We start from the raw sequence: 12,437 nt of genomic DNA, 5'->3' as shown, positions 1-12,437 counted from the left end.
TGGGGGTGTTTGATGAGGTACACTGCTAAGGAGAGCAACAGGCAGGTCAGGAGAGGTCTGCTACGCCTTGTGGGTCACACCCACCCAGGGATCAAACTCATGCTGCAGTAGCCACAATAGCTTCATAGTGCTATCCTTTAACTCATGTCATGGCAGGGGAGGAGGGCATATAAAACATCTACAGCTACCACTCCTTTGGACACCTTATAGAGTCACAATGCAAATAAAATGTCAAAATGATTTTATTAAAATATACCCAGCCAGGCCCTCCCTGGTGGCACAGCGGGTTAAAGCACAGCACTAAGAAGCTGAAGCCACTTCATGAGTTCGATTCCCGCCTGCCCTGGAGGTGACCACATGGCGTGGCAGACCTCTCCTGACCTGCCCGCTGCTCCCCTCAGCAGTGTACTTCCTCGATCTGACTCTTCTACTCCCCACTCTATCTCTGGTGAAGCCTCTCACTGCCCCTGAGCCTCTGGCCTCTGCTCCCCTCAGCAGTGTACTTCCTCGATCTGACTCTTCTACTCCCCACTCTATCTCTGGTGAAGCCTCTCACTGCCCCTGAGCCTCTGGCCTGTACCCCAGTTCTGTATGCACAAATAAATCTTTAAAAAAATATATATATATACACAGCCAGTGAAGTGAACCACATGACACAGCAGCCCTCCTGTCTCGCCCATTGTGCCCCTCAGCTGTGGACTTTATAAGTCTGCTTGTTCTGCTCCCCACTCTGTCTCCAGTGAATCCTCAACACCCCTGCACCTCTGGACTGTACCCCAGTTCTGTATGTATAAATCAAATCTTTAAAGAATACATATGCTTTATTATACATAAATCTAAAATATACTTTGGTAAAATAGCATGTATAAGAACTATATAAATCAAAAAGTTCTACAAAAATAGAATTTATTACAAAATATTTTGTCAGTGCTTACTAATATTCACAAATAGAGGGAATTTTTGAGATATGACTTAATATTTTTTAATGCCACTTGAGTCTAAAATTAGATTTATATGTTCATTAGCTAAATACATCATCCCTGGCTCTTACGTATTTCAAATGCTCATTGTCTGCAGTAGTTCAAAGGCCTATGTACAGTGACAGATGGTGAAATCTGACCTAACTACAGTCAGCTTAGTGTTAAGATTCATCAGCAGATTAGTATTTTTAAACCACAATTTCAGTCTCTGGAATGTCAGGTATTATTTGATCAAAAACATCTTTAACATGGACATCCTTATCACATTCAAATTTTGCTACTTGATTTTCAAACATTGTTATCCCTATCCCTTATCTGCCCACTCAAAAGGTTCAAGCCACATCAAAATAAAGGCATGTACAATTTTAGGATTTTGCTATGTTTTAATGTACAAGCTAAAGTATACATAATCACAAACCTGACCACTGCAGTGTATAATAAAAGACAATACTGGCATTAAGATTGTTTAAATATCATAGTAATATTAAAAAAAAAACTTCCAAGCCAATAAAAATAGTATATTCAAATCAAGTAATTTAACTTTCAGATTTGAAAACTAAAAACATTTTTAACTTGACAGATCATTTCTACCCAACAGAAGTGCGAAAGGCTTAACATAGTTCATTTCTTATCTATGCTACCCCTATTTCTTCACTTAGCAATGATTAGACTCTGCTGTACAGAATAAACCTATATAAACAATTCAGATTTGAATTTTCAATAAGAAACTACTTTCCAAGTAAGTTCCTTTAGTAAGTACAAAGTATGGCATAGTATATTCTTTAAATCATTCATATTGTTAGATAAACTTTGGTAAACAGATAGAGAGACTTCAGTAAAACATACTGATGTGATTTCATTTACAAAGGTTATTATGTGTTGGTTGAAAAAGAGGATCAACATGAGTATCACTGAAATTAGTGTAACTATGCCAATGTTCAGAATCTTAAAAAATTCAACTTCTTTTTCATCTTTATCAGGCCAGGAATATGACATCCTTTTTGAAGAAATTCTCATTTCAGGAATGAGAAGTTTCTTAATTTGTCCAATTTCTGTTTTGTTCCAATCTTCTTTCAAAACTTGGCTAACACGAGGATAAATTTCAACAGGTTGGACCTCAGGGAGTGGTCTTTGTTTCAATATTTGCACACGCTGGCGGACATCATCAACTTTTTCAAGAAATTTGAGGGGTGACTCTTCTTGTAAAGATGACGTTAGTGTCACTAATTCAAGCTGTTGCTCTCTCATTTCCTTCATTCTTTCAATTTGCGGAGTATATTCTTGACTGATGAGATTGCCAACATCACAGAGAGCAGTTAAGAAACATTTCTTTTTCTGTTCTAATGTATCATTAAGTTCCTTAAAATACTGGAGAACAACTTCCTTATCACCTTGAACCATTTTCTCTGAAAGAGATTTTTGTTCTTCTAGTTTTTCAATAAGATGAGTAAGATCCGTCCAATGTGTGTCGGTTAACTGTTCAAGCAGTTTCTGAGGTGTGTCCTTTTCTTTCAGATAGGCACTCTGAAGATCATCTATAGGATGACCATGATGTTGACCTATAGTAAGGCAATGACCACAAACTAATTTTTTATCTAGCAAACAATAAACATTTAATGGCTGCCTGGAATGTTCAGGGCAGGTGACAATATCTGGATGCTCTTCTTGTTGGTACTTCTCAATAATAGCCCTTAGTGCAAAATTAACAGGTAAAGATTCAATACCAGTTGGAGCAATTTCAATAATACTTCTGCAATTAGGGCACTTGAGTGGTATTCGTAAAGGTCTCCATATATAAAAGTTACCAGATGCCTGAAGAACGTTTTCCAAGCAATTTCTACAAAATGTATGAGAGCATGGTAGTACACGAGGATCTTCAAAAATACTGTAACAAATGGGACACGTTAACTCATCCTCAAAATTATGCATTTCCTGTCAAGAGAAAAAAGTATTTTAATTTAAATATTAAAAAATGCACATCTTACATAAAGTTTTAGTTTTAACCTCCAAACTTCATATACTGCTTGTCATTTAAAAGATAGTTTTTACTGGGCCCTCCTGGTGGCGCAGCGGGTTAAGGCACTGCACTGAGAAGCTAAAGCCACTTCCGCATGAGTCCGCCTGCCCTGGAGAAGATCCACATGAGAGGCAGACCTCTCCTGACCCGCCCACTGCTCCCCTCAGCAGTGTACTTCATTGATCTGTCTGTTCTGCACCCCACTCTGTCTCTGGTGAATCCTCTCACCCTCCGCATCTCTGGCCTGTACCCCAGCTCTGTATGAATAAATAAATAAATCTTTTAAAAAAAAAAAAGATAGTTTTTACTTTTACTGATTTTTTTTAAGTTTCTAATAATGCAATTCCTAATATATATTTAGTAGCTGATAATCTTTAGAAATGTATTGTTTGGATGCTGAACAAATCAATTCTAGTTAATCTGTAATAAAATGTTTTCAACTGAAGTTGTTTCTATGTAAAGAACACTAAAATTCAGTGTTCTGTTGAAGTGTAATGATTACAACCATTCTGAGCAAGTTTGCATTCTAAACTGCACATGTTGGTAAGACCAAACATGTCTATCAGTAACAAGTTATGCTTAGCAAAATTATATTCTTTAATTCAAAAGAAGAATTAATGCTCCAAGTTGGCTCAACCATTGTTTCTAAAGGAATTTATAAAATTTCTCTAGTAACTGTTACTATAATATCTCAGCTTCTTGAATTGGAATTGTTCCTAAAGGCAGGATCAGCATAGTGTAATATCTTAAAGTAATTTTTAAGATTTGGAAGGGAAAAAAAACTGAATTAGTCCTTCCAAAAAAAATCAGTTAAAAAAAAATCAGTTTGAAAAATAAAATGTTTGTTGTGGTAACGGATTACTGATACTACAGCATCAGAGGCAAAGAAAGCCATCAGTCATCTTTTCCTTCATGGAAGAAACCCAGCAATAGTTCAGAGACCCTCTGACTAGCTCTGTTGACATTTCGAACAACAGAAAACAGTTTTGTATACTATCACTTTTCCTTGTATCTGTCCTTAGCACAAGCCACAATTATCAAGAAGATTTGCTCAGCCCTAACAGAAAAATCAAGTCACACCATTAAAGACCTTTAAAATTCAAGTACCAGCCATGTAAAATACAAAGGTTACCAAATCCTTCTCAATAAGAAGTAAGATTTTAAGATTAAAGGTTTGAGAAACCAACATCTACAAATAACTTGGTACTTGAATGAACATAAACTATTTTGGACTTTTTAGCTCTATGCTCTTTATCTTTACCATTGGTTAAACCAAACCGACTCAAATCTCAGTCTGAGCCTTACCACTTCCCCAGATTAGGTCCCCTGATAATTCTACTTAACTGAATTATATTTAAAACAATCTTCTAACATATTTCATACACCAGAATATAAATCTGCAGTAAGGGTAGGAACTGTGTTTTAGTGCAGACCTTTACACATAATAAGTGTTTACTCAAAATTGAATATACACTACCTTAAAAGACCAAGTTAATAAACTGTCATATAATAGTTTGTGAGTTTTTTAAGACAGAGAAATAACTATTTAGGAAAAACAATATAACAAGAGTATAGAACATAAAATACTCCACTCAGACTGACAATATCCAAAATCCTAGTGAGTGAAAACAAGTCATATAGAGACTGAGTTTGAACAATGAAGCATTTCAAGAACTAAAAAACTGGGCAACAATACAGAGAAGACTTCATGACTCTACACCTACAGAGAGCTCTGAAATACAAAACACTAAGAAAAACAAACGTTTCTCACAGTATTCCAGTGATATATGAATTCATAATGAAGGAATACATAATAGCACTTTGCAAGGAATAAAATGAGTAGTGGACATATATTCAATTTAGATTTTGTTGTTAGAGCTACTTAATGTTTACGTAGTGAAATCAGCCATAAAGTGGAATCTAACCTTTCCTTCCAATATCCTTTTATTTGTCAAAAAGCTACAAAACATTTGCCCAGAGAATCCATTTAGGAACTACGTAAGTTCTATTCTCTTTAGAACTGAGGATAGAAGTCACAGCAAGATTCTAAAAATCATCTCCTGAGTTTATATAAAACTAAAACAAAAATCATAGTCTCATAACTTATAGTTTGTTTAGCAATGGGATAACTTGAAGAAACCAAATCCCAGCCTTAAGACTATCTTTTGATGATTTATTTAAAGTGTTTTTTAGGTAACACATTCAAGAGAAGTCAGAATTGGTTTACTAGAAGCAAGCCTGACTGAAAATGACTTTCTAAGGCAAGGAATTTCCTGGATGTGGATGCTACCTGATATATAGAAGATACATTGTGTTTAGGGGCTAGTTCTTGCAGAAATTTTTCACACTAGAAATTTTCTATAACTAGGCTAGGAAAAAAGGAAAAAAAATTTATGTAACTGTACATTTTCTAGGAAGAGTATCCCAGATTTAGAGTATAGCTAAATAATGTATTAAATACTGGAAACAATGAAGCAATGCCTTCAATATTCTTAAGAAAAAGTGGCTTCCAATCTAAAATTTTACACCCAAAAGAGAGAAATTTTGAGGGTAAACTAAAGATAGTTTGACCCAAGAAAGTGCACCTCATGTGCTTTCTATAACAGCTACTGCAGGGACAAAAATTTTAAAAAAGCACAAGAATTCTCACCACAATATAGTGACCAGGACAACTGAGAACAAGCAATTTGAAGGACAAAGATCCAGGAATAATGTCTTTATGCAAGTAGATGGGATGGAAAGAATATTTCATGTGTCTGAAAATCTTGAAAACATTAAGAAAATAAAACATAGGGAAAAGTGATAGAATAAAGAAGGATTCTTTAGGATTTTTTAGGAAAAAAGAGAAAACATTACAGCATAATATGATCCAGTTCTTGTATTATATTATTATAAAAATAAGAATTTTGTTTTAAAAAATGACTTAAAGAATGAACATTTGTAGCCACCAAAAATTTTTTAAATCCTTTTTTAAAAAGATTTATTTACTTATGCATACAAGAAATGCGGTACAAGCTAGAGTTGTGGGGGATGAGAAGATTCATCAGAGAAAGTTGGGAACAGAACAGGGAGACTCTGAAATCCACAGCTGAGGTGGCCACAGTGGGTGAGTCAGGAGAGGTCCGCAACACCAAATGGGTCACCCTCCCTGGCCAGAGACTGAACTTGTGCTGCAGTGGCTGTGGATAGCTTCATAATGTTGTGCTTTAAGCCACTGTCTCATCAGGGAGGGCCCCTCATTTAGAAAATCTTAACTCACAATGTTATAGCATTCAGAAGGTGGTGCTTTTGGAAGGTATTAGATCATGAGTGTGGAGGTCTAAGGAGTGGAATTAATATCCTTATAAAAAGAATATACAAGGGGCCCTCCCTGGTGGCACAGCAGGTTAAAGCACAGCACTAAGAAGCTAAAGCCACTCAGTATGAGTTGGATCCCCACCCTGGAGGTGATTCACATGGCGTAGCAGACCTCTCCTGACTAGCACACTGCTCCCTTCAGCAGTGTACTTAGTCAGTCCACCTGTTCTGTTCCCCATTTTTTCTCTGGTGAATCCTCTCACTGCTTCTGCACCTCTGGCCTGTACCCTATTTCTGTAGCATAAATAAATGGGAGGGAAGGAGGGGGGAAGGAAGGGAGGGAAGGAAGGAGGGAAGGAAGGAGGGAAGGGAGGGAGGAAAGGAAGGAGGGAAGGAAGGAGGGAAGGGAGGGAGGAAAGGAAGGGAGGGGAGGGAGGAAGGGAGGGAGGGAGGAAATACAAGGACTTGCCATATGAGGACACAGGAATAAGACAGCCACCTGCAAAACAGAAGAGTACTCTCACCAGAACCCAGTTATGCCAGCATCCTGATCTTAGAATTCCCATTGTACTAAATTGTAAGAATGTTTGTAGTTTAAGTTACACAGACTGATATTTTTGCTTATAACAGCCCAAAGCCAGAAAGTTAGACAATTATATTTTAAGAAATAAAATATGGAAGTCATATTTAATAACTAAATTTTATCCTTCCTTTATAAGAAGTCAATACAAATGTGAAAGTGAAAAAGTAAAAGTATTTAAAGTATATTATTTAGAAACATAGAAACAATTCCAAAGAAAAGGTTTGAAAAGAAATTAATGTGATTGCTTCTGGAAACCAGGAATAAGGACTAGAGAGATTAAGGGCAAGGGGTTGCTGTTTTTCATTATAAACCTAGTGAGTGCTGTTTTACTTTCAACTATTAATATACAATTATAATCATAATACAATTTTAAAAACAATCCTACAAGCATCTATGCCAAAAAGGCAGGTAGGAAAGGAAAACAAAAACATGCCAGTCTCAAAATTCTCGTCTAAGATTATAATTTCCAAAAAGAGACACAGTACTCATCTCGCCACACATGCCCTTCTACACAACTGCTGGCACTTTCGATTAAGAGATATTCATGCCCCCCCAAAAATCTGTGCCTCCATCTCACCAATAGGAAATGGTACAAGTAGCAGTTCTACTTGTAGCAGTTCTAGAACTAGCCCTTAATTTGCCTGGAAGTCACTTCTTAGAACCACAAACTGCTATGTAAAAAGTCCATGGTGATGAGAAAGGACAAGATGGGAAGCAATGAGGTGCCAGACCTATGAGAGTAAAAGACATTTTGGATGTGTAGTCAGTCACATCTTCAAATGTTTGTTACAGAGCCACAACATCTTCAAGGTAATAAGGAATGTTAAAGACAATGTAGCAACATTCACGGGGTCTGGAAGAAAATGGATTAAGACCTAAGTATTCTCTTTCCAAAATAAATTTATTCATTTGAAAACTCTTGGCAAAATCTATAGTTTAAAAAAAAAATTCTGTAAAGCAGAGCTGAAGCCTTATGCTTTTATTATGAGACAAAAAAAAGTAATTTTTTTGAAGCTAGGGAAAAAAAGAAAGGAAAAGCAGAATAGAGATAAAAGAAGTATGAATTATAAACATAAAATGTTAGAATTGATAAAACCAGGAGATGTCTCTTAACTGTTAGATATCTGTGATAGGTAGCTTCCAAGATGGCTCCCAATGACCTCCACCTCCTATAATCATGCCCTTTATAACCTTCTTTCCTCAGTGTGGTCTGAGCCTATTGACTCCCTTTCAAATAAATATAACACTTATGAAATTTCCTAATAAAAGACCCTGTCTTCTGTCTGGAGTGTTCTTACTCTCTCATAGATCACTCTGAGGGATACAAGATGTCATGCTGTGAGCAGAACTTAGGTCTACATGGTGTGGCAAGGGTATTTTAGTCTAAAGGCTCCCAAGAAACTAAAGCCTGAAAACTACGTAAGTGAATTTGGAACCTGATACTTTAGGTCCAGTGATATCCTGCAATGATTACAGACTAGCCAACAGCTTAAATAAATTCCTGACCCACCGAAAGTATTTTAATGTTTGTTGTTATAAGGTGCTAAATTTGGGGATAATTTCTTAGGCAGCAATACATTAATATACTATCTTAATCAAGAGGGGAAAGGGGGAAAAATGACAAGTATACTAAGTTAGCGTTGAAAAAAGGAAATAAACCAAAATTAAAAAAAAAAAGACTATCCTGCACAAATCTATGCTACCATATTTGAAAACCTGTAAGAAATTAATTATTCTCTATATTAGTTTTAATACCAAAACTCAACCAAGAAGAAAAAGCAAACCATGAGAGAAATTTATAAGTTGAGATATGCTACTCTAAAACACTGAAAGGGGACAAGCTTCTGGTGAGTTCTTTCTTAGCAATGATCATGAAGCTATTTCTTTTTCAAATGTTCCAAGATACAAAGAAGTAAAGTTGTTGCAAATTGTTTTGAAGATCATACATATATCATGATTCTGAAATTTAACAAAGATAATACAAACTAATAGGAAAAATGGACACTGACATAAAATCCTAAACCAGTGTTAGCAAAAACAAATCATTCAATGATTAAATAAGGTTCCTTTTAGAAATATGAAATTAATTCTGTTGGTTACAGAAAATTTTTCGATTAGCCCAATGGAGAAAAACTGTGTGAAAAATGTACACAATACAAAAACCAATAAGCGGTTCACAAAGACAGGAAGTAAAATGAGGGTTGCCAGGGGACTAGAAAAGGGATGGCAATTACAGTTATTGTTTAGAGGGTACATAGGGAAAACGAAAAAGTTCTGAAGATGAACGGTTGCACATGTAATATATTTAATGCCACTTAGTATATCCATACTTAAATGTACAGATATGTAAACTTAAAAGTGGTAAAGATGGTAAATTTTATATTTAACAGAATAAAAAACCTTAAAATGTTTAAGTCTCACTCTTTCCACTGCTAAATTAAGCTAGAATCAAATAATTTATATTTAAAAGAAAATGTACATTGTTCTCCTCCAGTGAGAACTAATTCCAAGTGAAAGTTGGTAAATTAATTCAAAGATTTCCTACTTTCCTTTTAAGTCACCTAGAAATGTGACTTTTCAGAAACAAACAAGCTAAATCACCTACTTATGAATTACTTCATAAGTTTCTTGTGTCAAAAACACGCACGCTTCTGAAATTCTGAACATTTTAGGTGGTCAGGTAGTCTTTATCCTTTGAACTGACTTCCTATGGCGCCTCCACAATGTCTAACCAGCAAGTTAAGAATGATGATGGGGAACAAGCAGTAACAAAAATATTACCCATTCTCCTATGCAAACTATTTTATGAATTTTAATTCACTAGTGCATTATTTCCTTTCATCTCTAAGCATGAGTAGTTATAAAACAGCCATTACATTTTACAACCTGTGAAGAGAAATTATATTTATCACATTATAGTTAGATGTCTTACTCTAGGACTCACAATGTGAGTCAGCTGTTAAGTCTGGGAAAATTCAGAGGTGCAATCACCCAGACAAGGCTCACGTTTTTTGTGGTCCAAACTGATAAAAAGCATATTTTATGCAATTCAAGGCTTACTTCAGAAATACTACAATGTTGCCATGTGTATACATAAGGCAAGATTTAAAAAATGCTTCCCTACTTACACAAAATCAAGGGTCATTCTAACTTTCAAATTAAAAAAAAAATCCTATGGTCACATCTGATTTTCACTGTTTTCCTGCATTTTGACATCTGCTACCCCAAACTAAGAAGGAAACTCTTAAAGCGATTTAACTAGGAACTAAAATGAGAGGTTACAATTTTCAAAGTGAAAACATATTTGGTAAAAAAACATTTAGTAGTAGTTTGCTGAAAGGCAATGTGAAAACATTCCTAAAATTAAAACTTCACCTCACTCACTAAATTATGATACCTTATTTCAAAAGGTAATCACCTTAGTTATTAAAAAATGCAGATCACTGCTCAATACATAGTTAAAAAAAAAGCATAGTAAATTATATATGTAATTTGCACAACTGTAGCTAATAAAGTGATACCACAATGCGCGCTAATATATGCAAATCTTTATACAGTTCTGAAAAGGCATCCAGGAGAGTTAACTAAGTTTAGAGTACAGGTGAGATGAGGGAGTTGTTTACTTTTCATTTTACCCTCCTTACATGGTTTGCAACTGATACAGCACCAACATATGTATGTTTTCAAAAGATTCAAAACCTACACCCCACAATTGAAATCCTACACTCCGAAAACATGTTTTTGCTACTTAATTTTCCAAGACTTACCTACTTCGTTGATCTTCTGATTTGAGAAATGACTATCTTCTCCAAATTTCTCGGATTACTTTATTCTTATTCTACAATTAAAATACTTTTCTAAATCTCTTAGATTCTCACCTCAAAACTGCATTAGGAATAGTTGTTGCACGATCTTTTATGTGTATCGTGTTTTAGAAAAGCAGTAACAAATATCAACAGTTATTGGAGCCGCAGGACAGGTATCACCAGTTCCTCCAAAATCCTAACCATACCCAGAACGAAACCGCCACAAAGACCTGTTTACAGCGTCAGGTATCTTACACGCTCTCGAAAACACCAACCAAGCAGCATTCACCAAACACTCACGGTTTTCTAGATTGCCTAAGGTTTACAGGAAGGCAAGGCACATCCAAGGGGTTGAGAGAGTCGGCCAGGGAAGCTGGCACTGTTTTAGGTTATACGCGTCCGTTTCTCCCTCCGTTCCGCCCTTTAAATGCCGTGGGACGCTAATGCCCCTGGAAACTGAGGTCTCACGTCTGTAAAATGGGCGTATAATCACACCCGTGAGAAGTTCCCACAGAGCAGCCCTCAGACCAGCTGTCCCCTACTCCCGCCCTCGCCCTTGGAAGGGTCTACAGACAAACTCTCCCGAGGCTGGCGGGTCGCGCCTCCCCCACGCTCACGCCCCGACCCCCGGGCACTGGCTTGGGAAGCCCCCCGCTCCGTCACCCTTCGCCCCTCACAGGGCGGCTCCGCACCCCGGGCCAGTGAAGACACGCAGGACCCAAGCCCACGCTCTCCCTCGAGCCTCCAAACACCCCAATACACCGGCGTGTGCCACAGGGCGACAGCCCGCAGCCGTCTCTAGCGACCCGAGTCCAAGGGAGGCTGCTCACTCACCGCGAGGAGGACAGCAGGCCACTCACTCCGCGGCCCCAGACACAGGCTGAGGTACTGGGCGCCGCCTCCTCCGCCCGAGGGACTGCAGGCTCCCAGGTTGGGCGGGGCCTCGCGGACTTCCCCACGCAGGCGCGGTCTCCGGCGACTTTCAACTGCCCGGCATCCTCCAATAGGAGAGAGTGAGCGGCGCTGTTCGAAAGTCAACCGCCTACTGCGGGGGCGTGGTCAGATGCTGGGCGTGGTCAGGTGCGGGGCGTCGTCAGATGCGGGGCCTGGCAACAGGGCGTCAGTCGGTCGGTGCACTGGCGCCTTAGGCGGACCTGGAGGTGGTGGGATAAAACAATCTTCCTGGAACAATCTTTAATCGGACGAGCCAGCAAAATTTGGTTTGCAGAGTTGGAGGGGCAGCGACTCATTGTCTCAGGCTTTGCCAGCGGGCACCTTGGCGCCCTCTGTGCTCGGAGCCCTGCTTCCTGACGGCTCCGCCCTACCAAGGGCTGGACTGAGTTGCTGGACAGACCTCCGGTTGTTACTGAGACTCAGCGCTGGGAGCCGGTGGGCCCTGGGACGCTACACCGCCTCCTGCCTTGGTCCTGCGCCCACTGCTTTAACACAGTAGATCAGGAAGATTCCACCCAATTTAGTCAAGGAAGCCCACCTGTGATAGAACAATTCCGATTCACCAGTTCCCAGGGGGAATTAAATGAACAGGGACAACCTGAAGGATACCATCGGTCATTTAACCCGTTGTCCAGTGGAGGCCTTTTGAATTGGAGAAATTATGTCCCTTCGTACCAGCAGGAGCCTCAAAGGATGACTTACTTGTTTGCTTAACGTTTTTCCTCCGATTGGCCTACCTAGATGGACATGTTTCATAAGCATTAACTTTGGTTGAGCAGTAAATGATTTGGGGGAAGGCT

General features: G+C 38.3%; 1 protein-coding gene across 1 annotated transcript; it reads right to left on the bottom strand.

Annotated features, from left to right (window-relative positions):
• Positions 1-1,219: 1,219 nt before the first annotated feature.
• On the bottom strand, positions 1,220-11,593 carry TRIM59 (tripartite motif containing 59). Its single transcript, XM_004682298.2, has 2 exons — positions 11,518-11,593; positions 1,220-2,912 (listed from the first exon to the last, which is right to left on the bottom strand). The coding sequence occupies exon 2, from the start codon at positions 2,907-2,909 to the stop codon at positions 1,698-1,700; it is 1,212 nt and encodes a 403-aa protein (XP_004682355.1). The 5' UTR covers positions 2,910-2,912; positions 11,518-11,593; the 3' UTR covers positions 1,220-1,697.
• Between the last annotated feature and the right edge of the window lie 844 nt (positions 11,594-12,437).

Source organism: Condylura cristata, unplaced genomic scaffold, assembly GCF_000260355.1.
Source record: "Condylura cristata isolate star-nosed mole 26May11 unplaced genomic scaffold, ConCri1.0 scaffold00014, whole genome shotgun sequence".
Classification (NCBI taxonomy): domain Eukaryota; kingdom Metazoa; phylum Chordata; class Mammalia; order Eulipotyphla; family Talpidae; genus Condylura; species Condylura cristata.
This window is presented reverse-complemented; position numbering and strand designations above follow the sequence as displayed.

Coding starts and splice junctions, on each gene's coding strand:
- TRIM59 (XM_004682298.2), bottom strand. CDS start 2,909: ATGCATAATTTTGAGGATGAGTTAACGTGTCCCATTTGTTACAGTATT.